The 27323-nt window shown below is 40.0% G+C and overlaps 1 protein-coding gene across 1 annotated transcript; it reads left to right on the top strand.

Annotated features, from left to right (window-relative positions):
* Nucleotides 1-9915: 9915 nt before the first annotated feature.
* LOC311003514 (AN1-type zinc finger protein 3-like) lies at nt 9916-25751 on the top strand. Its single transcript, XM_083995282.1, has 6 exons — nt 9916-10279; nt 15286-15326; nt 16041-16229; nt 18473-18538; nt 20942-21157; nt 23662-25751. Exons 1-6 carry the CDS (start codon nt 10197-10199, stop codon nt 23814-23816), a joined length of 750 nt encoding a protein of 249 aa, XP_083851408.1. The 5' UTR covers nt 9916-10196; the 3' UTR covers nt 23817-25751.
* Nucleotides 25752-27323: the final 1572 nt, after the last annotated feature.

Here is a 27323-nt window from a genome sequence, read left to right on the forward strand (position 1 = left end):
GGGCTGCATGATAATCTGCTCTTTATGAAAGGTGTTCAGCTTGTCGAGAATGAAGTGGACATGTTAAATAAAGAATTTTCTAGCAAATACCTTCTCTGTGTCTTTCCTGGCCTGCACATGTATCCTTTCAGAAAGTGTCAGAATTATCTCCCATGGGGTAGAACTTATAAAAATACTGTCAAATGTGGATGTGTCATTATATATATGGGTGAATGTGCTTGGTGGTACTTATGGGTTTGTTGCATCTCATGTCCCATCATTTGGGCCCCAACCATTGAAAGACATAGCCCCAGAAATGTAGAATATCACTGAACACATGTAGCCGTGTCAGATTTTGTTGGATCAGACTGAATTAAATTAACATAAAGAAACTTACAGAGGGAGGAGAGGCCAAACTGCCTATGCATGGATTCTCAGTGCATCACTCTCAAACAGCTGAGTGGTCTTTGTTGCCCTCTAGTGGCACTTCACGCTCCAAACTAGAGTCAAACTAGGATTTCCCAGAAGCTATCCCTGGTGGAAAAGTGGAGATTTTCTCCAGCAGGTGCCAGTAAATTTGCATTGGCTTTGCTGAATGAGAGGACATTTTGGAGAGAAGCTGCTCACTAACTTCTGCCAAATTTCTCTGGAACTGTCTGTAGAAGCAGCATGTTGGTTGTGAGGCCTGTTGTGTTTGGCTCTGTTTAAATGTGTGTGGTGTTTTTGGTAAAGAAATCTGTTGTCCTGTAGAATCAACTCAACAGGTCCCACACAAAGACTGAATAAATGTTGACTAAACACAGGGCTATGTCTTCTGGCAATAAGCACCTCAAAGATGAGAGTCTGTGATCTGGTGCACATTGCTCGACAAAAAACAAATGCCCAGGCTTACTCTATCATATCCGTTCCTCCTGAATGTTTGAGTTTTTGAAATTTTGCACTGAGTAGGGATGAGCAGTTGCATTCTGTTTCATCACGCTTTAATGGGCACAGGGTCCCAGGATGAAAGGAACAACAGTTTCCATTTGGATACCAGGCTTTACCGGTCTTTATGTGGTGTTGGTGCTTTTGAGGTGATGCAAGACAATTCTCCATTCAGTGTCAGTGACACTTAGGGATTTGATGGCATAACAGAATGAGTCCACTTATTTGTGAACTTGTGTTCAGTGATCCACACTGAACGCCCCTAGATCACAGGGAGATGTGAATTGTGCTTCTGTTGGACATGAAATGTACAATTTCTCATTGCTTGACAATGAACGAGGCATCAATTATCCTAAAGCTGGCAGTGTGTGGGGGCAGATAGAGCGGCATAGATCTCAGTTAAATGGTAGGAATATACGCCTGCTAAATTGGTCAGTTTTAAAATTCAAGGTAAAAGATTATACAAATCAGTGAAACAATTTCAAGTCTCAACAGCAAATCGGTGGTTCTGCAGTGAAATGTCTCTTGCAATTAATATATAATTTTAGGCAAGGCAAGTTTATTCGTGTAGCCCATTTTTACAAACAGTTTGTCCCAAAGGGCTTTACATAGCATCATAACAACATCCTCTGGCATTACACCCTCACATCGACTGAGGAAAACCCCCCAAGAAAACGGGAAACAAAAAACGGGATAAAGGTGAGCAACAGAGGAGGGATCCCTCACCCAGGATTGGTAGATAGGTAATAGATGTTGTGTATAGACAAGAAAACAGTTTACAAAAAGGAGTATGGAAAAGCATATTTTATAGGATATTCATTAGTGATGCAACAATGCTTTATTCTTATAGTAAAATAACAGTGTAGCTAGTTTATTTGTGATTATAGTCGTACCTTTGGTTCGTGAAAAGTTACATGGAATATACAAGAAGAGAAAAGTTTCTTAAAAAGAAATGGAAATTTCTCAACAAAAATAAATCTTTATTTTTCAGACTTGTCTCTAATCTTTGCTTTTTTTTTGTAAATTATTGAATCATTTTCTTCCTTTTGTCTAAATCAGTTCACTGAAACCCTCTGTGAAGGTTAAAGTGAAGATTCTTCGGTGGAGCTGCAGACAACTCTGAAAGCTTTGTGAGCTTTTTTTTATTTGTTTGTTTGTCTTTAATGCATTATCTTTGAATGCACAATGCATGCTTCTGTAATCCAATTGGAACATTTTTGATGATTAAAAAGGCGCAATAACCTCTAAATTGTACTTCCAATTTAATTCACTTAGTCTCTGCTTTGCACATTCAGAAATTTGGTTCAGTAGCTATTTTATGATATGTTCATAATGTTTTGTGGTATTAAAATTACAGCAGGGAATAATATAGATTTTTTTTTTAATCCAAGTATTGGTCTATAGACACTGAACCTTTGTACAGGAAGGAAAAGAGCTGAGAATCCAGAATCAGTCCTAAAGTTTTCAAAGAGGCAAGGAACTGGTCTCATAGGCTGTAAGTGCAGTTGCTTCCGTCTATTAATTACCAGCTATGGCGGGTCTTAATTAAACCTTACAAGAGTGCATTGGTAGATTGATTGAACATTAATATTCTAAATATTCTGATGACAGTGAATGTGCACTCAAACGTACACACATTCTATACATATGCATGCAGCCCTGCCTACATAGACACACACACTCACACGCTCTTTCTCTCTCTCTCTCTCTCTCTCTCTCTCTCTCTCTCTCTCTCTCTCTCTCTCTCTCTCTCTCTCTCACACACACACACACACACAGTACATTCAAATATCATCTCATTAATGGATAGGCAGCTCTGATGAGAACTCATCTGCATATCATTTTCATCACATTACTGTGCTTTTCCAATCAGTTACTGAATTAGCATTTGGATTAGAACCTCGCAATCATTCAACGACCTTTCCAAAAACTGCATTATAATGTGTCACTAATGAACATATGCTACAAATGAAGTCTGTGATTGTTCTGATTGTTTTTGGATTATCAGAAATAGTGCCTCGAGACTTCAGGGAATGAAAAATAATTTGTTGCTGATTTAAATATAATTTTTTTGACTTGTGCACTTTGTTCAACTGTGAATTCTTTAGAAACTATATTAGACTGAATAGTTACAAGTAAAGGGGCTGTAGAAAATTCACCCAGCTCACTGATTTTCACACCTGCAGGCAGAGGGAAGCCAAAATGGAAAACAACATTTCTGTAGAGCCCAAATGCAGGTGGGGAGAGAGAGGCAAGTGTCACTTAAACATCCAGCAGAGGACTCTATTTTGTCAACATGACCTGTTTTCCTCCATTGGAGGGCACACTTGAATAAGCAGTGGCAGTGATGTGAGCCACAGCCATTTCACTCCAGTACTTTTACTGCTCAGAGATCCACATGCATTTTTACCAGACTGTATCCCCACATTTGAGGTTTACTCCCACCTGGCACTGTTCCCAGAAATGTCCTGGCATCGCCTTTAGTGTGAAGAAAATTATGAAAAACTACTTTTCATTTGAATTATTATGTTTCAAATGACTGCTCTCTCACAAATGTCTCATTCATAACTTGTCTGACAGCTTCTCTCTTGCCATTGTGAATATCCGTGTCTCAGCCAGATGAGAGGCCTAATGATGTTTTACCTTGAGCAACACTATGTAACTTTTGATGACTACTATCACTTGTTTTATGTATGGTGTAGTGTTTAATGTTTAAAGTAGAAAAAGCAGAGAAGAGTGCTGAGTGAGTGACTTCACTCAGTTGTGTCAGCAAGATCTGGTTTGCTAACATTGGTGAACATAACATTAACACATGTACCAGACAGAGTCAATGCTGTAGAGGTGTGGCAGTGTATACTGAATTTAGCAAGAGTGTGTTTTATTACCTGTCGGGGGAGATTATGCTTCCACCACGGTCTGTTTGTTTGTCAGCAGGTTCACACAAAAAGCACTGAATGAATTTGCACCAAACTTGGTGGACAAAGAACCCATTACATTTTAGTGTAGATCTGATCCAGGGTTGTTTTTTTGTTTTTTTTACATTTGCAAAAGAGACAATTTTTCAAACCTGTCCTCAGTTTCTCAGGAAATAATGTATGGATCTTGAAGTACGTATTTATGATGTCAGAAAATGGAAGAAAATGATCGGCATTGTTGGAAATATGAATTCTGAATACCAGTCTGGTGATGAATGTGTTCCTTTGTGTTGCAGACCCGAAACTAAGACAGTGATTAAACCTTGAAGAAGTCTGTGCACAAAGCTTCTTTTTCTACTTTATTATATTTCTATTCTTTCAATGAGAATATATTTATCTGTAAGAGTAACTGGAGAATAAAGTAAATGCTACATTTAATTCTATCTCTTTTCCATGATTGTTTTAACTGTCTCTCAAAATCCAAACTATTTAGCATCTTGACTCTCCCTCTCTCTCTCTCTCTGTCTCGCTCTCTCTCTCTCTCTCTCTCTCTCACACACACACACACACACACACACACACACACACACACACACACACACACACACACACACACACACACACACACACACACACACACACACACACACACACACACACACACACACACACACACACACACACACACAAAGACAAAGCAGTGTGTTTCTTTGTTTGCTTCATGTTTCAGGCAGTTCCAGGTGTGGTGTCAGCGGAGCCCAAGGTGGAGGATGCTGCTGCTGATAAATAGTTAATGCTATGAGGTGACCTCTGTTTGCTGTGCCAGCTCACGGAGGTTTTACAATTGAGATGACTGGTACAGCGACTCCCATATCACTTAGTGGAGAGACAATTTATTAACCTGAATATATGGCTGTCTTTTTTTGTTCATACCACCATCTCTTGTCTTTTACTTGTGCATGCATGTTGTCTCTCTGCTCCATCCATCTCTGTCTTCCCCTTGTTAACCTCTTCCCTGCCTCTCTCTCTGTGCTAACTCTCACGCACAGTCTTCCTCTCTCTCTCTCTCTCTTTGTCCTGCCAGGATTCTTTCTGTATTTTCTTTGATCCTCCTCCTCTTCCCCTCGCCTCACCCTGTTAAGGCTCTTCACCAACTTTAATTGTGCAACTTAGAGATCAGTGGCTGATGCCATTCCACAGCCACTCACGAATGAAACCACGTACGTTGTATAAACCCAATGTAAACGTGTGCATTTATGAGATGCAATTTAAAGTATGTTGTGTGCTTGTATTCATACGCACTTAGCAAATTTGTATGCACATACGCATAACCCTGTTTGCTTGTGGAGATGTCAGGGATCAGGAATGAAATTCAGCATATAAAAAAGTGCTGCCTGCTAATTGTGTTGCTGTGCATGCTCCACTCCTGCACCCACTGTAGTTTCTGGCTGTTTAGCGGCTCTTTGATCAGCAGATAGCGGGATGGTAGGGAGGCTGGTTATGCTGGCTTCCCCAGCCTGATGCAGGGGTGGTTTCACTACACATCCTGCACACAGTGGGAGGCTGGACTGCTGGTGTGTGTCTGTGCATATGTGCGTGTGCACGTGAGACACCAAAAGAATAAAAGAGAGACAGGGAAAGAAGTATATGGGCACAGATAGGTAAAGAAAGAAATTATTTGGCGTTTGAGAGGGAATTATTAGTTTGGGGGTGGGGGGGTGGGGGGCATTTTGCCTTGAAAGAAGGAGTGCAAACAGCTTTTAATGGCTGTCTGGCATGGTCCCCTCTGATGTTTACCCTGCTTGTGTGTACTTCTAAACATTGCCTAGAGCCACTGCTGCTTCACAGCCAAGTTATGATCTCTCAGCTCCTTGTCAAAGATGGTTTTGCTCATTTGTCATTGAGGATTTGCACAGCAGAAAATGCCACATTGGGTAAAATGTTTTATAAAGCATTTGTTCTAAGCATCATTTCAACGTAATCAGTCAGAATGCAACAAATTCAATACTTTTCACTGTAGTTTGTCTAAAAAAGAAATGCGGGGAGAACAAGAATGAGATAATTAACCTAAATAATAATTGAAGGCAGAGTGCATCAGCTGTCTTCCACTTCAGTATAGCCATAAAATCTGACCATGAGTAAATACCACCCAGATGTCCTGTCCAAATAGCCAATCTATTCAAATCAATACTGCAGTTTTCACACTTATCACATTAAATTAGGTAATCGTGTTTTCTGATACACCCCCAAGCTGTGACATGTTGCTTGTCCTTCAGTCAATAACAGCCAGGCTGCCTATCTGTGGATGGCATTACAGTAACAGATATGAGAGTCTCTCATTTATGGACAAATATGCTCACATAGATTTCCCATACAATCCACTCTTTGCATGATGTTGAGACCCGGCCTTTCATATTACCAGCCATGAATCAACTCTCTTTATCGACACAGAGTAATGGCAGTAGCTGGGTAATCAGCACATACTCTACAGGCTGTGATTAGTTACTGTACATAATAAGACACAGTGATCTGTGAGATTGCCCAACAGAGAGGTAACACCTTGGATAGTTGATTAGATCATACTGGGCCATCCCAAACATAAAAAAACAACTCCACCTTTTCACCTGTAACATAAACACGATTACGTGATGTTTCACAAACCATCTAAGTCTTTGATGTGAGCCATGGGAAAATGGGAACTGCCCTCGTGGCAGAGACTCTTTTTAAAGAACAAGCCTTCAAGGAGCAGTTGCTGTATCAAGGAAATTTTCTTTACATTTCCACAGGGTTGTGGCGTTGTACTTCAGTGTGAGGAGCAGAGCCTGTAAAATATCCCTATCCCCATATCCCTCAGTGAATACGAGAGGGGTCAAGAGACAGCCAGTCTAAGCTGTCATGCTGAATCCCATGAAAATATATACATATTAAAGATGCCCTATATGACAAGGGATACAGCGTTCAACATGTACTATTCCTGGTATCTTCAGTGAGCTGAATTTACTAACTCATGTTTGATCCAGTGTCTAATTAATTCATTAAGTTCTTGTGTTTATTGCAAGGGAGGGTATACAGTAGCCTATATGTAAGGAGAGGGGATCAGTCTTTGAAGTGGTGTTCAGCAAATCTCTAGAGAACAACCGAGCCCGAGGCCGGACTCAGGCTGTGGGGAGAGAAGCTACAACCACTTTTCCACTGCGGGTCCAAAACTGGTGCTTACTATGGCCATGTTTGCTCCACTGAATTACCATTGTTATTTGTTTATTTCAAACAATATGTCGCATCAGAAATATAATGTCTTGAGGCAGCAAAACGTCAACAGAAAAGGCTTGATACTGAAACTAAGGCTTTGCTAGTATTGTTTAGACCTAGACTGGAATCCGGGCTCTTGGCAACTCAGAAAAAGGAGACTCTGCAGTCCTCTGCGGTATACCCCTCCCTATGCCTAAGTAGCTAATGAACTATCAGCTATCCATCTTCATTCCACCCAGGGCACACTTGTCCTTCCCTGCAGACAGAGGCTACTTCTTGGCAGGTCTTGCTTGAGGGGAATCCAAACCTCCTGGCTCTGAAGTAAAGTGCTGCTTTCTTCTGAAAGTCATTTTGAGGTAGCAAACCGAATTCAACGATAGCCTACTATTAGCGTGCATGGATAGCACGGACAATATTCGTGATCATAACACAGAGTTTTCTACAGTAACCATCAACTGATGAGAAACATGCCGATGGCCAATAGTCAAACTCTAACCAGGATGTATAACAAATACACAATGAACACAGATGGATTAATACAAAGGTAATCATTCTGGAAGTCAGGATTGCTAATTTAGCTCTAGAATAGCATCAATATATTTGAACAGATCTTCATGTAGTCTAACAGTCATGCACTCAATGCCAGTGGTCAGACTTAAACAGGTGTTGAATGTGAAATTTAAAATATCATAAAATATGAAGTCACAAATCGTTGTGCACTTTACTGATAAATTAAAGTGAAAGTATTTGAGATATAGTAACCTTTGAAAGTTTAAATTTGTGTAACATGCAAGATGCAATAAGAGAAACAACACTGGACTCACTGAAGCAATTTTTGAAAAACATAAAACACTTTCATTTTAAAAGTGAAATAAATACCATGGCTTGGCTGCAGTAAGTCTGAATGATGATTAAGTGTCTCCTAAGTCTCCTAATACCAATAATCTATCAAGAAAAGGAGTATCCTTACAGGCGTGACAAATAAAAGTAACAATGACTCCTTTCTATTGAATTGTACATGTACATGTGAGTCACCTCAGTGAGCCAGCATTGTCAGGAACCACCTCATGCCCTTATTTGAATGCAGCCAAAATGAGTTGTATTAGTAACAGTCTGCTTCATGAGTCAGAATGACAAAGGTCTATTGGATGCCACATACTAATAATGAACATATAACAGCTTGCAACATCTAACAAGCAGAGGCTTTTACATGTGTCCTGCCAATACTATTTAGGTGGCTTCTTGTACTTAATGGGATTCGATGTGCTATGGGAATTACTGTAAATCTGGGTTTTGCTGAGCCATTCAACACTATCAGAGACTTGTCCTGAAGCCACTCCAACATTGTCTTGGCTGTGTAGCCTACATTGGATCACTATTAAAAGTGTCAGCTGTTGAACTCTCACGTTCTTGTTTTTTTCTCCAAAGACTCAGTTAAGACTACAACAATTATCAGCCTATTATATCGAAATACTGAATAACTTGAAAATGATTACTGTTTTTGATTTTCTTTTCACTACACTATTAATTCGTGAACGTTGAAAATGATTTTTTCTTTTCTTTTCACTACACTAATTTGTAAACGGCTGCATCTTCCACCTTTGTGTCCTTTGTACATTTCACCACTGGATTTCATTGTGAGAGAGTGGTTTAATTTTGCTTGGTAGCTTTGAAAATTAATTTAATTTCTTTCTTACAAAATTTTAGAATTTGGCATTACAAAGAACCATAACAAAAGTAATGGAGGGGGAATCATTGTCTCAGATTAAATGGCACTTTAATTGTCGTGAGTAACAGGAACACAGACAAAGGAAACATTAAGTAGCCTATTAATGCAATGTGCCAAATATAACACACTGAATAGTAGGCTAATGAAGTGGGAGGTGTGGGAGGGGAACTGGAATTTGTTGGGGACGCTGAAAACAGAAGAGCAGGGAGTCAGGTAAGAGACACCAGGAAGGCACTCTTTCTCAAATGGTGGTATGCAGCTGAAAATTATTTGCAATCTGCAAGTAATAGGCTACCAGAGACGTAATAGGCCTACCCCATAGTTGGCTATGCTGCCATAATGCTTGACCATAGGGATGGCATCAGATATTGTCCAACAGACCATCAGTCCTCTTTAAGCCTCTTGGCAAACAAATGTCTCTCATTGCATGAAATGGCAGTTATTCAAATTTCAATCTACATAATGTCTAAAATCTGAGGTCCGAATAGCCTACTTTCTAGAGTAGATGTGTTTTTCCTTTAACAATTCAGTCTGCAACATGTGCAGTAGGCTTTTCTCACAGCAGGAAAAGGAAGGAAAACACAGGTGTTGCGCTCTGTTTTATCCAAGTGTGTATCCACATAATGCCAAAAACAGCGTGACAGCGGGCCAGCTTGCACAATGGCACACACTAAAGCAGCGAAATGAAATTATGCCTGTGTTCTCTACTGAGAGACATATCAAAAATATATCCATTGATAAATGTATATTAGTTTAATTCATATACGCATTTTTTTTCTTGAATCTTCTTGCGGAAGCATAACATGCATTTCAAAAATAGTCCTGTAAAGTTGTTACGCCTGCTAACTACTATCAGCGTTGTTGTGGGCTCTCGCTGGCTGTTGAAATATAGTTTTGTATGGGTCATACCATTTTAAATCGAGTAGTACTCAAAATACAACCGTTAAAATATGTTACATCTTTAGTCTCAGTAGCATTTTAGCATATATAATGCTTAAATCTAGTGCGACTATGTATTTTTTGGCAGCTTTTATTCAGCACAGACACGTCGGTTTAACTTTTATCTGTCCACTTCCCCACACGCCCCCCTCCCGTCTCTGGCAGTGGTTTGTCCCTCACTCCAGCTGATCGGCCCAGGATTCCCCGGTGGCTCTAACCGTTGCTGGTTCTGACGGCTTCGATGTCCTAACGACGATTTAAACAGTTTAAATTTTTACGGAGTCAGTGGCCGCTCGTGTCGGCAAAATAGTTCCTCGTCTAGTGAAAGTCTGAGGGATAATCTGGCCGGGGGTATTAACTCTGTGCTTATCAAAGCCAGGGGGATCTAAACGCATATACGAGGCCCTCACTCCATCCCCGGATTCACCTGCTACGCGGAGAGCCTCACACCGAATACCGACATGGGAGACACGGGGAGCGAGGGCAGCAAGCCGCCGAGTAACGTTAACGTTATACCCCCGCGCTGCCCCTGTGGCTTCTGGGGGTAAGACCGGATACCTCTCAATTGTCTTTCAAATGCTTCTTTCTCTATCGACAGCTAGCACAGCCGCTAGCCACTAGCGTTAGCAGCTCAAACAGGGATGAGCTGCTTTTCTTATTAACCCCCCTCCCCATTGTTTTGTAGCATTAGCTGCTAGCTAACACCGACTGGCCTCGGTAACCTTCTCCCTATGGAGGAAGAGAGAGCAGGGTATGGGTGTGGGATAAACCCTCCAGGTATTGTGACGAGTGTGACAGCGCTGATAACAAAACGGCTTGTTAAAAAGTACTAACTTCATTTATTTATAGCCGGTTCGAGACACCACAGTGAGTAGTAAAACCTTTGAACTAGAAGTAGGCACTAATGAGTTTACCAATTCAGATTGGCTGCTATATTAGCACACTATGCGCTAATTAGCATAAAAACGTGCTAATATACTGACAAGCTGGTACAGTATGTTTTTTTATTTTAAGGTTTGCAAAACATTAATAATCAGAAGTGCATTTTATCTTGTCAGATGTTCACATAAAACCAGTTCAACCAAGTGATGTAAACACAAAAACACAAGATACTTTCATCTACACACACACACACACACACACACACACACACACACACATATATATATATATATATATATATATATATATATATATATATATATATATATATATATATATATATATATATATATACATACTTACATATCTGTGTGTATGTGCCTACATACATATACGCACACACACATTTATTCATATAAAAGTATATATACTTACATATAGGATATCATAGTTATCATGAGCCAATTTCATTGTGGCAATATTATGGGTGGAATGGTTGGGTAACCACAAAAATGACTATATAACTAAAACTCCTTAAATGTCAGTCATTAGATCTCATTGCCAGACACCAGACAAGTGAGATCACCAGGCAATCATGATGCCTAGGCGGCGGCGCCTATGTCTAGTTACATTTTCAAAATTAAGAACTAAAAGTTCCATGTCTGCTCAACAAGTTAAGTTTGCTGTTTTCATTTATGGCAGGCAAATATAGCACTGAGGCTTCTCCTTTTCCCTCACCACTGTTGTCACTGTCATGTCATGATATTTCCTGACTTTCTAAGTTGGATGCGCTCAGCTGAATTACTCATCTGCATTTCAAGAGGTCTTTGAAGTGGGGCAGGCTTATTGCCTGGTTATGATAAATTTGCTGTAGAAATCCAACCCTCGAGTTAGATTAATTTGTTTATCGTCCTTGTTTGAAAAGCGCGATGGTCCTTGGATCAGCAGTATGACAATTTTACTTAACACCATGTTAATAGAATTGAAATGTAAAAAGGGGACTGTGTCAAAACACCTGAATGTTGTGTAAATGCTGCAGATGTTTCAGCTCAATGATGACAAGATACAGGTTCAGGTATGGTTTGTGACTGCTGCTCTGTGGTTCTTAAACCATAATTGCACCTGTCATTTAGCAAGTGGTGTCAAATTAATGTTTGCGCTTCCTTTGGTTATGTTCTCCTTTGAGCAACAGGCTTGATTGTGTCGAAGTTATATTTGACAGGGGAGGCAAATAAATAAGTAGAAAGTAAAGGTTTAATATATTTTTTCCTCAACATGTCATTATGTCTCAGCCTTATATTGCCTGATTTGGTGGTGAAGACTGTGTTTAATTGCAGATAGGATACTTCTTTATTAATCAGTACTGTGTTGGTATAGCCTACTACTATGAACTGTTTCAGTATCTTGCGCTTGCTCAATGAACAGATCTAACATTGCTCATTTACAGTCTTCTAGTGTTTCACGTTATCAGTCATGTTTGAATGTTACATTCCTCCTCTCTGCAGGTGTGGGTTGTTTGTGTAGGCCTCAGTTAGTTGTGTGAATGTGTTTGTGCAAATGCTTGTCAAGGCTGGCAAGTGCTGCATAACTAGGACTTGGCTCGCAACTTAAACATAGTTTTGTATCTCATGTTCAAAAAAATGGTGGCTTAATACACAACTTCTGTTCATTACTACTGCTATTTGGATAATATAAACAGTGTTCAGTGACTAGTCATAACAGTCCGTTTCAAATGTGGCTTTATCTCTGGTTTCATTACATCGTCACCAAGGAAGGAGAAATTTCTGCTCTGCTGCAGTGGCACGAGTACTATTGAGATATACAAAGTTTTTAGGAAATTCCTTACATATATTAAAAAAATAAAATGTAAAATAACCAGGATGGAGCTGCTGTCAGTTAGTGATCTAACAAAAGCTTAAAACAAGATGATAAAAATCCAATTTTCTTATATTTTCAATGATGTACAGCAAAATATTGCCGGCATTAGCATAATTCATTCAAAGAAGGGATTATTACTGCAGTAGCCAGTTGACATGGTATCGTCAGTCTGAAAATACATGGCCTAAATGTTTTTTACATCAAGTAGTATGTTTAGTGTTGAACATTTTCTGTGAAGTAAACTGTGTGGGACACATGGGAAGCAAATGGCTTCCTAAAATCTAAACTGCTACCAAACAACCATAAGGATTTTGTGTTAGCACAAAAAATATGTATAAATAATGAAGATTGCTGTTGCCAAGGCCAGAGAGAATTGCTGGATTAGTTAAGTAATTGCTTAATCAATTTGTTTGTCAATTAGCTCTGTACCTATTGCTTTGTTTTCATAATGGAAAAAAAAGTTAGATCAATAGAAGTATCAAATGCATGACTGGCAGAGGTTTTATTACAGAAGTAATAAAGTGCTGTAGGCTCACAATTATTGCTATTCAAGACCATAGAGAATTCTTAAAGTCAGAATTTTTATTCCACTGTTGTTACCTGAACCCTTTTCATGCAAATGGCACACCAAAGTGCTCATTGTCATGTTCAGAACAATACAATATAGTACTATAAAAATAGCAGAGAGATATACCATACAGCTATGGCTAACCACCGAATGAAGTTCACAATTTAACCTATCTGGTTTTGTCTTAGACACCATGATCTACTTCTGTTGTCTCCGTTTCTGACAATAGTACAGCTGTATTAGTGGTAATGTTGATGCTACTCTCCTTTTATGAAATGTGAATAAGCGAGGGAATCATGAGATATGTTTATTCTACTGAGTGCCCCCTAGAGTTGCTATTGAAGTGCCCATCAGGACCCCAGACTGCTGGACATGCTTGTACTGTGAAAGTAGAGCTACTGAGTAAAACCTCTCTCCTCCATCTCTAACATAAAACTCAGTTGAGTTTGTATCCTCGCTAGACAAACCACCGTCTGGTAAAGACTGTTTTTAGATACTCTATTAACGGTGAAGTTGTTTTTTTACTCCTCATGTCAGTAGTATCGTAGAACTTGAAATGTTTATCATCCATCCAAAGCCTTTGCTCTGTTGTGTCACTCAAACCGAATTACCAAGGTGACGGAGCCCATGTTCCTGCCTGTTCCAATCAGGTATTCTCATTAGTCACAGCAGTGGGCCAACTAAGGAACAGACTGATTGTGAGCACTCTGTTCAAACTTGACTCAGCTTAACAAGCACACAGTCACTTCTGTCCTGCGTGTTTTCTTTCTCAAACTTTCTCAACCCTTTTAGTCCCTTAATTAATCTGTGATTTGATTACCTCTGATTTGCAAGGTTGACAACAGGATACGACTTGTTGTTTATCCAGTATTGGCTTCTTCCCTGCCTGTGTGTCTCATGATGAGACTTCTCCTCTATCTTTACTTCTTGCTTCCTCCTTTCTCTTTTATACCCAGGACCACACAGTGGCACACTGACAGACAGCCCTCAGGTTGACTGCAGCTGACCCTACATTTAGAAATGAGGACAAAGGTGTGCAACGAAGCACCCAAAAATAAATAGAATGTGACTGATAGCAGTGACCGTCACGCTTGATGTGCAGACAGTAAGGGCGAGGGCTGGAGAGGAAATGAGAGGAGCCCTCTGAGAAGGAAAGCCAGAGCCATCTGTGGTGAAAGAGCTGTGCCACTGAAAGCAGAGATTTTAGTGACCTACCTCATAACAGCAGCTATTTTATATCAGAGATCTTGATCTTAGATTATGACTGGGAAAGTATGTTTGGGAATCAGTAAGATTTTTTCCATCCAAATACAAGGAATGACTCAATTAATTGGAGCTTTTGTGTTTGATTAAGAGAATAAAGGAGAATTTATTTTCTCCTTTCATGACTCTTGTGCACTGTCATCAGACCAGTTCAGTGGTTTCCATGTCAGCCTACACAAGGTACAGGGGCTTGGCATTTGTGACCTCCATAAACACATTTTCACCTCCACTCCTCCTGCACCGTGTAAAATAATCTTTTGTTTGCTAGACACACAAAAAAAATCACCTTGACTATCAGCCAATTATATATTGACTTTTTCTGATAAGTGTAAAATAGGTTAAAAGAATCCATTCCCGATCTGTAGATGTGTGTAGACATTTAAAATAATGTTATAATAATGATTTATTTCAAAACAAACAGGTAACAGCAGATATCTTCAGCTCATTTTAAAGCTACATGAAGAGGTTTTTGACCATCAGAGGAAAATAGTCCAACAGTGTTTGTTTTAGGTGCTGATGGAGTTGTAATGTAATCATAATGCACTTTGTAAATGTAATAGATGTTTTTTCAATATTTGATCTTCCCACAGTAGGTGCAAGATGTGTAGAAAAAAGTCTAAACAAAAATCCAATCTCAATTGCTGTGGCCTCATAACAGTCATGCTGCTTAGACCTTGACAGCTTCATTGCATTGCAGCTTTGAATTCGGTGAATTATTCAAGACTGAAAGTCTGGATCACTCTCCTTATTTTGATTTTCTCTCCCAAGATCCCAAATGTGAAATAGAGTCTCATTCTGGAAGCCAGGATTCATGAAAACATGTAGTTGCTCTTGCTGTGTGAAGCTCCACCAGCAAAAGGCACTAGCATTTGGTTTTTGGCATTTTTTTGAATGTCTTATCACTTCTTGTACAGTATGTGATTATCTCATTTGCTTTCTCTTTCTGATCTTTCCAACAGGTCAAGCAAAACCATGAATCTTTGCTCAAAATGTTTTGCAGGTAAGTTCTTGTTCTGTTGTGTGCTTGTTTGGTTGACTGATCTTGTGTCTAACATTGGTCGGCGTGAGTCTGGGGAGGTAGGGGAGGGGGGTTGTTAAAACACTGTCTCACCTGCTGCAGCTTTGCTGCAGAGGACTTGAAGTGATTAGAAATGGAGAAAGAAGTCTGAGGAAGAAACTCAGGGGTAAAGTGCAGTGTCCTAATCACTCATCCATAACTCTGTTTACGGTTCAGATTTTTAGTTTTAGTTATAGCATTTTTGCAGCAAAAACATGTACCTACATCTCGCCTTTCTTTATCAAATTTCAACTGATAGTTGTTGGTATTTGCTTTGGCCTTTCCTTTATCTTCATCAGTAAGGTGACGTATTTCCTTCCTGAATCCATACTCTTTAGAAACCTTCAAGTATTGGGCTTTGAAGTTTCACCAAATAATTTTGTCCCTTCTCACTCAGGCTTTAGTTCATCCTCTGAATCGGTGCCAGCGTTTAGAGTAGAAATCTGTCCTTTTGCATAAGATTCAAGCAATATTGTGTCGGTGCACTGCAGTTTCTGTGTGAAATTAAGCATAATCTGAAGTTGCACCTGAGTTCTCTTTCTGTGCCAGACACACTTGTTTGGCCTACTGCCTAATTTAACAACCACTCCACACTCCAATAGATAGATGCATTCATTTCTGTACACACAAATGTCTCACCATTTATCTTCTTTGTAGACATTCAGAAGAAACAGCCGGACAACGACTGTGCCCCGAAGGCCTCGTCAAGCTCCAGCAGCAGCCAAGCAGACATCTTCTGTAATGACACAAACAGCAGCATTAGTCAGTCACTGATCTCGATGCCTAGCACATCTGAGGACCCTTCACCAGGAGAGATGGGGGCGACATCCTTACCTGCTCAGGACGGTAAGACAGCAGTTAATCAGTGAGATGCTAATCTCACCGGGTTTTTTTATCAGCGTAGCTGGTGTGGGGCCGCTGTCTCTCTATTAGCTCTGATAAGTGATTTGCCTTCAGCTATAGTTTATCGAAAGGATCATTTTTTTTCTCCACTGTGGACCACGGTGCACCCCCACTCCAAATGCCAAAATTGCATGAGGTGTTGAGCTTGAAGGCTTTGTAATCTGGTCAGAATATTGTAGCCTTGAGTCGACGACGGTGTCTCTCTGTAGAAGACTGCTACTAGTTTCTGCCAACCGAGGCTGCAGCTGCAGTGCCCCTGCCCTGGCTATATTTGTCCTCATGGCACAGATAGAGAGAATGATAGGAAAGGGTATCTATTCAGAAGTGAAGGTTTTAAGAGGACACCTACAATTGCCAGGGCATCCGTCATCACTATACTGTGACAAGGTTATTTGCGGAGGCCAGTGCAGGACAGGACAATAAAGTGGCTACCAGATGGATGTGTGCTGCTTGGAAAAAGATTTGCCCACACTAACTTGGTTCTCTGTAACAGGAGAAGGTTTTTATTTTTATTTTTTAAGCAATAAATACAAGAACCTGATTGTTGCACATCTATAGATACGGAACTATCTTGTTTTTCCACTCACAAACTGACAAAAACAATCATTTATGTTAATAAATTGATACCTGAAAGTTTAATTTTAGTGAAAGGTCTAAAGAATAATCGACTGATAACACATCTGCCTTTAAGGTTGTTTAAGGTTTTTCATGCTTTGTTACTGGAAATGTTTTTGTTTTCTGGGCATTTTGTGCTATGGTTCATTTCACTTTAATTAGTCTTAAGGCCTTTGCACACTGAGTCCGTTTTTGTCGTCCGAAATTGCCGCACGTCAAAAAAAAAAATCGACCTCATGTTGTGTCGATCATGTTTACACACCGAGTCCGAAACTTTCGTCCGTCATAAAAAAATTCGGATCAGGTTCGATTTAATGCGTTTTTCGCATCCGTGAAAAGTCTTTTGACCAATCACATCAGCGTTTCGAGGCTGGAGAGGGAGAGAGGGAGGGGGGGTCACCGCTGTGTGTGTGCGTGCGCCAGCCGCTGTTCACTGCTGTGTGTGTGTGTGTGTGTGTGTGTGTGTGTGTGTGTGTGTGTGTGTGTGTGTGTGTGTGTGTGTGTGTGTGTGTGTGTGTGTGTGTGTGTGTGTGTGTGTGTGTGTGTGTGTGTGTGTGTGTGCGCGTGCGCCAGCCGCTGTTCAGGATCATGGAAATTGTCCGTCTTCTATTTAATATGTGAGCTAATAATCAATATCTTTCAAACTGGACCGATCCATCCTAAAATAAACAGTTGAAGTGATCATGATAGTTCCGCTGCTCATTAACAAGCAGCAGATCCCCTCTACTGGCTTTTAATGTTTCTCTTTCATTTCTCAACAAGTGAGAGAACCACAAAGTGCATCAATGCGTGACGATTTTGTCTCCCTCTCCGAAATTTGGAACACAAAATAAAAACGCATGCGAATAAAACGCAACGGACTCAGTGTGCAAGGAGCCTGCACGTAATGTTTTTTGTCGGATGACGGATACGAAAAACGCATGCGAAAAAAACGGACTCAGTGTGCAAAGACCTTTAGTCATGACTAAAAGTTTTGATGGACTAGTATTAGGAAAAGAAAGTCAGAATGAAAATAATTTAATCCCATCCTTCTAAATTATAATCAACAGGGCAGCAGCAGCAATTATATATTTTAGATAAGTAAACTGAGTAGCCTAAATGTAACTCATTATTTCTATATGTTCTAGTATGGATGGAAGTATAGATAGATAGATAGATAGATAGATAGATAGATAGATAGATAGATAGATAGATAGATAGATAGATAGATAGATAGATAGATAGATAGATAGATAGATAGATAGATAGATAGACACCCTGTCACAGACATTGATCACAGTCACACTGGGAAAAAGCTCACAGTAGAATGAAGTGTTTCACACACCTCAGTCTGGTTTTTTCATCCCATTGCTATGTAGGAAAAGGTATGAGAGTATCCAAGCAACTAACAGCAAAGTTTCTAGCAGTTTCTGTTCTTGCATGATTATAATTACAACCTGTGTTTATGAAGTTGTTGCCAGTTTTTTTTAAAGTTGTTCTGTAATTAGGGTCTAAATTTCAATGTTATTTATTGTTTTGTTCCTTATTTCTCTCTCCTTTCCCACATTCTGCTCACTGTATTTCCCTTTCAGACGTATCCAGCACAGACACAGTCTTCGGTTCACTCTCCACTCCCACAAAACGCTCCTTTGAGTCAGGTATGCCTCCACTCTACCACTAAAATGCCAATAATTGTGTTCTGCACAGTGTGCAACTCGGTAACATCAGCAGCATTGAATTGATTAAAAAATAGCCAGGTTAATTGCTCTTCTTGGGGAAACAGCGGAGGGAAGGATGCTGGGGATGTAATAGAGCCTGACTGCAAGGAGTTGAAATGTAAAACCAATGAAGCAGTTAAGAGTGAATACTGGCTGTGAACAGAACAATAACGTACACATTAGGGCTGGGACGATATGCTTTTCTCCCGATTTGATTCTTCTAAAAAAATTTTGGATGGCGATTCGATTTAAATTGCGATTCTACGATTTGGCCGATTTTCTCGATTTTTAGTCTGCATTTTTAACACCAGTGAAACAGTTGAATGATTATGATTGTCTACAGACTATTCCAGGAACCATATTTCCCCCAAAAATACACATCACATGTAAGTCAGTTTTTAAGATTTATTCAGCAGCAGGGCATGTGCGGGTAACTTTTGTGATTGGCGGGTGAAACTGTCAATCTACCTGCCATATTGGCGGGTAGCCAATAAGACAACACAACGCTGAGCAAGTGTTGTGTTGTTGACCAATGAGGTAGCCTATGTTTACCTGCCTTTTTTTTCGTCACCATGAGTACTGTTAACTTCAGGCCCTGTTCAGCAGCAATATGTTTACTCTCTTTTCAAAAGCCTGGACTGCAAGAGGCAAAAATAAAAGAGTATAGAAAAAACAGGCTTCTGAAACCTTTCTGTCAAAATGAGAGATAGACTGAGGTGATGATACTGTAGGAGCCTATAAATTAACATACTCCATTATAAAGTGAACTTAAACCCTGACTCTCTGTACACATTGCACATCACAAATCATCACAAAAAAAAAACGCAATACTTATGTGAATCGATTTTTTCTCTCACCCCTCATACACATTAAACCAAAATTTTAATTTGTAAACGTCACACAGAAGGGGGCATTGCAGCTCAGTAGCCTGTCACATCACAGCAAGAAGACATTATGTTTGATTCTATCATTTTAAGGAACTGACTTGGGATACAGCTGTGACAGAACTGAAGCATGCAGAGTGGCATTGGTAATAACATCAGCATCATCCCGAGTGCTAATTAGAAGAAGCTGAATTAGATGGATGTTTAAGAAGCGCTGCAGGCTTTCTTCTAGTCTATGTTTCCCTTTATGGTGCCTTCACCCTTTGGTGACACAACCTGCTGTGCTCACACACATGATGAACACGTGCGTGCACATGACTTAAGACAACCGCAGAGTAGGCAAGGCTCAGCAATGGTGTATGAACATGTTGATCCCTTGTCTGATGTAGCGGGATCATGTGAGCAGAGCACCATGGAGCAAGCACACACAGCAGCATTTAAACCCATTTCTCAGCTGATGTTTCACTTTTTACAGTCTCTATAGAAGTACTTGGCTTTGCCAGTCATCTGTGCAGCTCTTTGCACTCTTAAATCAGGCTTTATTTGATCAGTTTACAATAGAAATGTTTTCACTCCAAAGATCTATTTCTTTCTTCTTTTTTTTTGAAGCAAAAACACTCTTGCCAGCTGTTGACTCACAGTTGAATTTGCTATTCCAGCCTGTGTAAATTGGCTGCAGAGATTTATCAGGATAACAAAAGGCAGGCGAGGAGGAAACCTTTTTTTTTTTTTTTTTTTTTTTTCACAACATGCACTGGCACATGTACAGACACACATACTCACACACACATAGGGATCGATGGGGCCGGCGAGGGAGATCTCGCTGCTCAGCTTGGCCTAGTTCTCAGAGATTTATTGAGCGCTGATCTGCATTTGGCCTGGCCAGGGAAAAAGTCTGCAGGATTGATGAGAAAAGCTGAGTTGAAATTCCAGCTGACCATTGGAAACTACAGCAAGAGCTACATGCTCTTGCTGTCTCAGGTGCTGGGTTGAATGTAATCTAATACAGGACAGCCATTAATCTCCAAAGCTCCTTTTTATTTAACACAAAGAGACGGTTTTGTCCTGATGCCATCCTTGTGCCGTCATCGGTTCTCTTGCAGTTACAGAAATCACTAAATCTGAGATGATGTCTCTATTTAAATGAAAGTTGTTAGGGAGCATATTACGGGAGGTGTGAATTAAAAAAAAAAACTCATCAAGGCTGCAGTCCTGGACACAGGAGATGAATGCTTTTTGGTTTATTATATTGAAAGGAGAGTGATAAAACAGTTTTTTGCTCCAAGTATATTAATTGAACCCTCGTTTCTCATGTCAGTTAACCATCACGTGCCTTTGACAACAGAAAACAGATTTATTCATATTCTGAGAGCTTGATTAAGTTGCAGATATTGTACATTGTCGCTAATGTCTTTTTTTCCTCTTTATGTTCTGTGCATGTGCTTGTATTTATCTCCAGCCTCGGAGTCCGAAAGCGATGTTTCACCCGAAAAGCGAGCAAGAGTGGGAGCAGTGCCAGAGAGTGAGGATTCTTCATCATCGTTGTCATCCTTGTCTGCATCATCATCATCGTCTGCATCTCGCAGCGGCTCTAAACAGCGGAGCCGCAAACGTTGCCATCGCTGCCAAACCAAATTGGAGCTGGTACAGCAAGAGCTGGGTTCCTGTCGCTGTGGTACGGTGCTACAACTCAAACATACATTAGAACAAACAGCACGATCAATGAAGAGACTTAAGCTAATTCATACACAGGCGCACTCATACACTAAAGAATGCACATTAAGTAGTGGCAGCTATTATTGAAGACCTCAGTTGTGTGCCTTGCATGTGCACGACGTAATAAATTACTTATGCGGTGGTCAGTATTGGCCTCATAAATAAATGCTAGTTAGCTTGGTGGTGGTTTTGTGAATTTTTCACCCCATGCAGTTTAATGTGTCTACTACCTGTGCATGTTTGTGTTGTTGACAGAAATATCAATGACCATAGTCCTTTTGCTTGCCTTAGGGGACCATTACCGAAAGCCTGAATGTTTCACATTGCACATAAAACATAAGCCAATTACCACAAACACTAATGCAGTTTAAACCAATATTTGGCTTTATAATCAACTTGTTTGCATACAAATTAAAGTACTTAAAAAGTCACAGCTCTTCACTGCTTAAAGACCATCTGCTTAAACCCACACACTAATTTCTAAATTGGAAATTGACTTGCCTTTTTTCCACCAGGCGCTGCCTAATGCAGGGGCCATCTATCCTTAATAGTCCAGTGCTTACTACAAAAACATGCTTTCTACAGACTGAAGGGGAAATGGTGGCAATTACAGTGATTTCTGACTATTGCAGTAATTGCAGATTACTTTGCTAATGGTCCTGCAGAATGTAAGCTAAGAAGGTCTGATAATGAGTTGAAAGCACAGACACTTTTCAGATTGTAAATGAGGGGAAAAAAAGATAGCTCCGCCACAGTGTCTGATCCAATGTTGTCATACTCGGTAGACTTATGCTGTTACACAGGGGCTACAATATTCATCTTTTGAGGTGAAAGTATGACACAGACTAATAGCACTAAAACTTGAAAACGTATCAAATCATACAAGCTTTCTTCCAATGTGGAGACCCAGCAGAGGTGGGAAGTAGTCCTGTGACTTTTCCCTGAGCCAGTAACTTCTTAGAAATTAGCATGATATATTAACTGTATGTTATTAATGTGATGCAAGTATGGACAATGGGCTGTGGTATTCTGAATTTACTGTGAGTTGAGTAAATATCCGCATGCTGCATGTTGTGCAGCAGCAGCATTTAATAATCACCCTATTAATTAATGTACGCTCTGCAATTCTGTGCACAAAGTGTAAAAGCACATCTCAGCCTAAAAAAGCACCCTCTCTAACCCTTAGCTGGAAAAAAAATAAGGTCTTCAGTTTTATGCAATAGAAACTTGAAAGACATAAAAGTTATGGTACACATGAAGGAATTTCATTATTTTGCCAAAAAGCATTTTCTACTCACTAAATTTCCTCTGAGCTCACTGATATTCCAAAACTCAACTCAGTTCATTTTCAGCTGTGGACTTGGTGGAAAATGGTTGATTGGTAGTTTCTGAAGGAAAAATACTCGACCTGTTATCGTTGCCTTAAAACAGTGTCATTAAAAAAAGCTCTTAAAAATCAGTCTTATCAGTGGCTGATAAGAATTGGCTTATTCTTTGTTGTAATGAACTGTTGTCATGCACCTAACCTTTCTGACAAATGAATGCCTTCGAGCAAATCATTGCATTTCTGTTTTTAAAATAGGGTGAAAATACAATGTAAAAATATAAAATGCAAGTTACATTAATAAGGTGTTTTGCATATGAGTTCTTGACACTTACACTATGTCACCATGACAATTCTCTCTACTTTTATTGCAGCAAGTACCGGTAACTAGAAGTAGTTTTTAATTCTTGGGTAGTGACTAGAAACCCGTCCCTTTAATGGACTCAAATATTAAACAACTTTCTCCTTTCTACTCCCTTTGTGTGCACTGTAATTGCATAGGTTTTAATTGCATAGCAACCAGCTGTCAAACTGGGCTTTTAATCACTGCTCATTGAATGCCAGCAGTGTTATTATGCGTATTAATGAATGAATTTAAGACGATGAGAGCTAACGAGCTTCTCTGAGGTTAACGAGCCTCCTACAGTGGCAGGGCCCTTTATTGAGCGCGCTACAGTACAGACAGAGTCAATGAGAGAGATGAGGGTTGTCTGCCTTTGTTGAATGGAGTCAAAAGAGGAAGCTTTCAACTAGAATCAAATGTCTTCTCTGTTAACAAGACGTTCTACAAAGGCATGAAAAGGCAGCAAATATAATCTGCCCTGGGCTTTTTTTGAAAAGACTTGTATATCATGCAGCTGTTTATCAACCTATAGTGACATGTAAGCTATTACCACTTAGCTCTTCTAACACTCACATTGTAAATAAAACACCCACTTCCTTGTGTAAATTATAATGGTTTCAAATAAGTCCTTTATGTAGAGAAACTTAATTGTACTGTTTCTTAGCAATATTCTTGGGCATTCTGTCTGTTTCTCATTCATGTTGTCGTAAGTGTCATTACACTAAAACTATATTTGCACATCCACAGAACTATTCAAATGAACCTCTCCCTCACTTTCTCTCACCCCCCCCCCCAGGTTATGTCTTCTGTATGCTCCATCGGCTCCCAGAGCAGCACGAGTGTCTGTTTGACCACCTGGGCCGTGGTCGTCAGGAGGCTGTCCTAAAGATGGTCAAGCTTGACCGCAAGGTGGGCCGCTCATGCCAGCGCATTGGCGAGGAGTGCTCCTGAAGAATCTCGGCAATCAGAAGGTGTCTTAGCACTAATAGGGATTTGATTTTTTTTTTTTTTTTTTTTCGCCTCATTTTGTTTTTCAAGATTTCTGCAGGTTGTTTTTTGTTTTGTTTTTTGGATACAAACCTCCACTTTTTTCTCTTAAATTATACTCCCACTGTTCTCATAGCCTGTTTGTTCTCCACTTCTGTTGGCTTGATCATATCCCTGCTGCTAAGATGCCTTTTGGAAAATCCATACCCAGGAATGAAAGAACAATAAAGAGCAAGAGTTTCTTCACATTTTTTGCAAGCTCCTGACTACACATGTGTGAGTGGAGTAAGAACGGAAAAAAACAGATGAAGAGAGGATACAGAAATGTTTGTCCTGGAAGCCAGTTTAAGACTATACTCTTTACCTCAAAAAAAAAGAAAAAAAAAGAAGAATGACAAGGAGGAGGGGGAAGGGGTGGTTACCCTTTGTGTACACTTTCTCTTTGGCGCTGTTTATAGACTGTTCTTTACCTCAAAGTCAGACAGAGCTGCTTTCTACTCTGCACCAAGCAAGGACTTAAAGTCAGTGTCTTACCCCACGGCCGTCCACCACATTTAATCCTAAACCTTCAGAAATTCAAACACCTGTTAATCATCCACCTCAGGATATCGCAGCCCAATCTTCACCCCTCCTCCCAGCAACTTGCTTCTTTTTCTGCTATGGAACACCTCCTTTTGTTTTAAGATAGTTGCAAAGCTGTTTCTGCCATTGTGGACTATGAAACTGGGGTGATAACTGTAAATCCAAATTCAGCAGTTGTACGGTGAGGCGGACTCAAACACACGCAGACACAAGTGGGAACAGTGAGCTGGTTGTCCATGGATTGCACACAGAATCTGTCTTCAACATCAGGATGTGATTGATTGATCAAAACTTAATTTGTCGGGGATTTTCTCTGTCTTCCTTCTTTTGTCTCGACCTTTATCGCTCTATTCCCCACAGCCCTTCCACACGATGACATTTCCACAGTCTTTTTCACTAACATGTGGATTATGTGTACTGGATGTGTACAAACTTCAGGAAGACTAAAATTTACAGGATACAAGGACATTTAAATTTACTTATAGTTTATGAGTGAACCTGGAATATCTGCAGTGTGTACATCCTTTCATCAGTGTACTATTATACATGGACTCACACTTTTATGTTGTTTTATGTGCTCAGCTGCCGTTCACCTTGAGCACAAACGGGCAATATCAAAGGTTGCTCTGTTCATTCTGAGTTTGGACTGAAGCGGAAACTGGCAGAGCATCACTCAGAGTTTCCTGTTAGGGACTGTGATGGCTGTTAGGCCTTCATTTCCATGATCCGTATTGTTTGAGTTCACTTTTGCCACAATATTTGAAAGGAGACTTAAGATTCTTTGGTTTTCATTTTTCTTCATAGGACTTTAATGTTCTCATTTCCCCCAACATGTTTCGGTTTCCTGCTAGCATGATGAGGTCACATGCATCCTTCTCCTCCTGCCTTTGACTTTCCTTTTCTCATCTTCCGCTTATTGATTGCTCTATTTTTCCTCATTTCACCCCCTGTCTCCCCTCCTCCTCCTTTCTTGTTTTGCTGTAGATGAGGGAAGAGAGCAGGGGTGGGTAAAGTGCTGAAAGTTAAAATCAGCAAATAATTACTGTCAAAATGTTTTCCTGGTGGACTGTGGAAGTAATGAACAGAAAATGCATATTGAATGAATATTCTGTATCTTAAAGAAAACCTTATTTAACCCCTTCTTGCGTTTCAGATTTAGTTACACTTTAGTGTAGAGCTGCAGTTTTTGGTTGTAATGTGGTTACAATATGGGAAGATGAATGTGGAAAAAATCTGTAATTTTTTGTTTCCATTGCTTTACCTTTTGCTTCCCCTTTCCAACTTTTTCTTTTACTGAGAAAGAATAAACTGGATTAGACAAAGTGTGACCATCTCTGTTCTTATTGATGTGATACATGGGGGAAATCAAAAATTTAATTGAACAGTTTTGTCTTTTGTTTTTCTTCCACACTGGTTTGATTTTCTGTCACTGTTGTAATATGTGAAAGAAATTTTGGAAGCAGAATGAATCTCCACATGTTTTGCAGTGTGTATTTTAAACAAATGCATGCATGAGGTGATAGCTGTTGAGTGGAAGTGCTCTTGCGGCGTGTTGCTGAGTCTCCGTTATCTCCTAACACCCTGCAAATTTTTTATAGTGATGTAAACGTCTGTTTACTGCTCACAGAGGACTGCTATAAAGCTACTCTCATTTACTTAACAAATCTGTTTGAGTGTGTTAGTGTGTGCGCTTGTGTGTGAACGTGTGCGCTTGCTAATGGAGAATTCTAACTAAACAGGCTTCTAATGGCAACGATGGGTCTTGTGGGCCGGCCGCACTAATTAATGTTGTGAAAAGAGAAAACTTGCTATATGTAGCCGTGATCAAAAGACATCTTCAAACGTTGATATTGGCCGGCTGCCAGCCCGAGTGTAATCTCTCACCCTCCTCTTCACCCAAACAGAGCTGCGGCTATGGAAGTTAGTGCCCATATGTGAATTAGTTCTAATAGAAGTTTCTCCTCTCTCAAGGTGGTTGAAAGTTTGAAGAGCCCTGCTGGGTTACAGAGTTTTGATCTCGTTAATCTTGCCCTATGTGTCCCTCTGTAGTTCACTTTTTACATTCTCTTGTCGATTGTCAGATCGGTCTGTTTCTCATCTTTGGTGTTGGACCCCACACTGACACGCACACAGTGTTGCATGAGTTTTTCTGAAGACTGATGCATTGTTATTTGCTTAATTATAAGTATGTATGACTTAGTGAAATGACTTAATGAAAAAATGGTGCCCGACTTTTGGGCCCCTACCAATATTGATCACCACCAGTATCATCAAGGGTGAGATGTTGACAGGTTGTATAATTCTGAGACTGCTGGATTTTATTATGTTTCTGACACTGTTATCTGTTTGCTGCAAACAAGGAGTGCATATTTTCCTGGATTGGATTGGAATACACAGATTTTTTTTGATAATCTGTTAAGTCTCCCTCAGGCTTTTTAGAGCCCTCGCTTTGTTTTGGCTGTCAGTGTCTTTACTCTCCTTTGTGTTGTGTGTTGTCTTCTTTATATCCTGACACACAGGATGAAGCACAGTGCCAGAATTGGGTGGCAACAAGGAGCATGAGATCTGTATTTGCTGGAGGCTGCTTAGTGTTAGAGAGGGATTTAGGGGATAAGATGTTGTGGCCGGTGGTAAGTAATCTCCTTACAGCTCGACAAACAAGGAAGCCTGCCATTCTCACCGTCTTGATTGGCTACCATCAGTTATCTACACCATCCTTGTATTGAATAAGGCCTTGTTAAATGCTTTCTCTCGCCCGCTACTCTATCTGTGCCTTTTCGGCTGTTATTACCTTCTCTCCCTCTTTTTCTCTCTTCAAACCATTCGTTCCTGCTTCAAAGTGCAGGCCCCGGTTTGAATCAGAGGTGAGAGAAGGAGTGATCTCAGGTT

This window comes from Trachurus trachurus, assembly GCF_905171665.1.
Source record: "Trachurus trachurus genome assembly, chromosome: 3".
Lineage (NCBI taxonomy): Eukaryota > Metazoa > Chordata > Actinopteri > Carangiformes > Carangidae > Trachurus > Trachurus trachurus.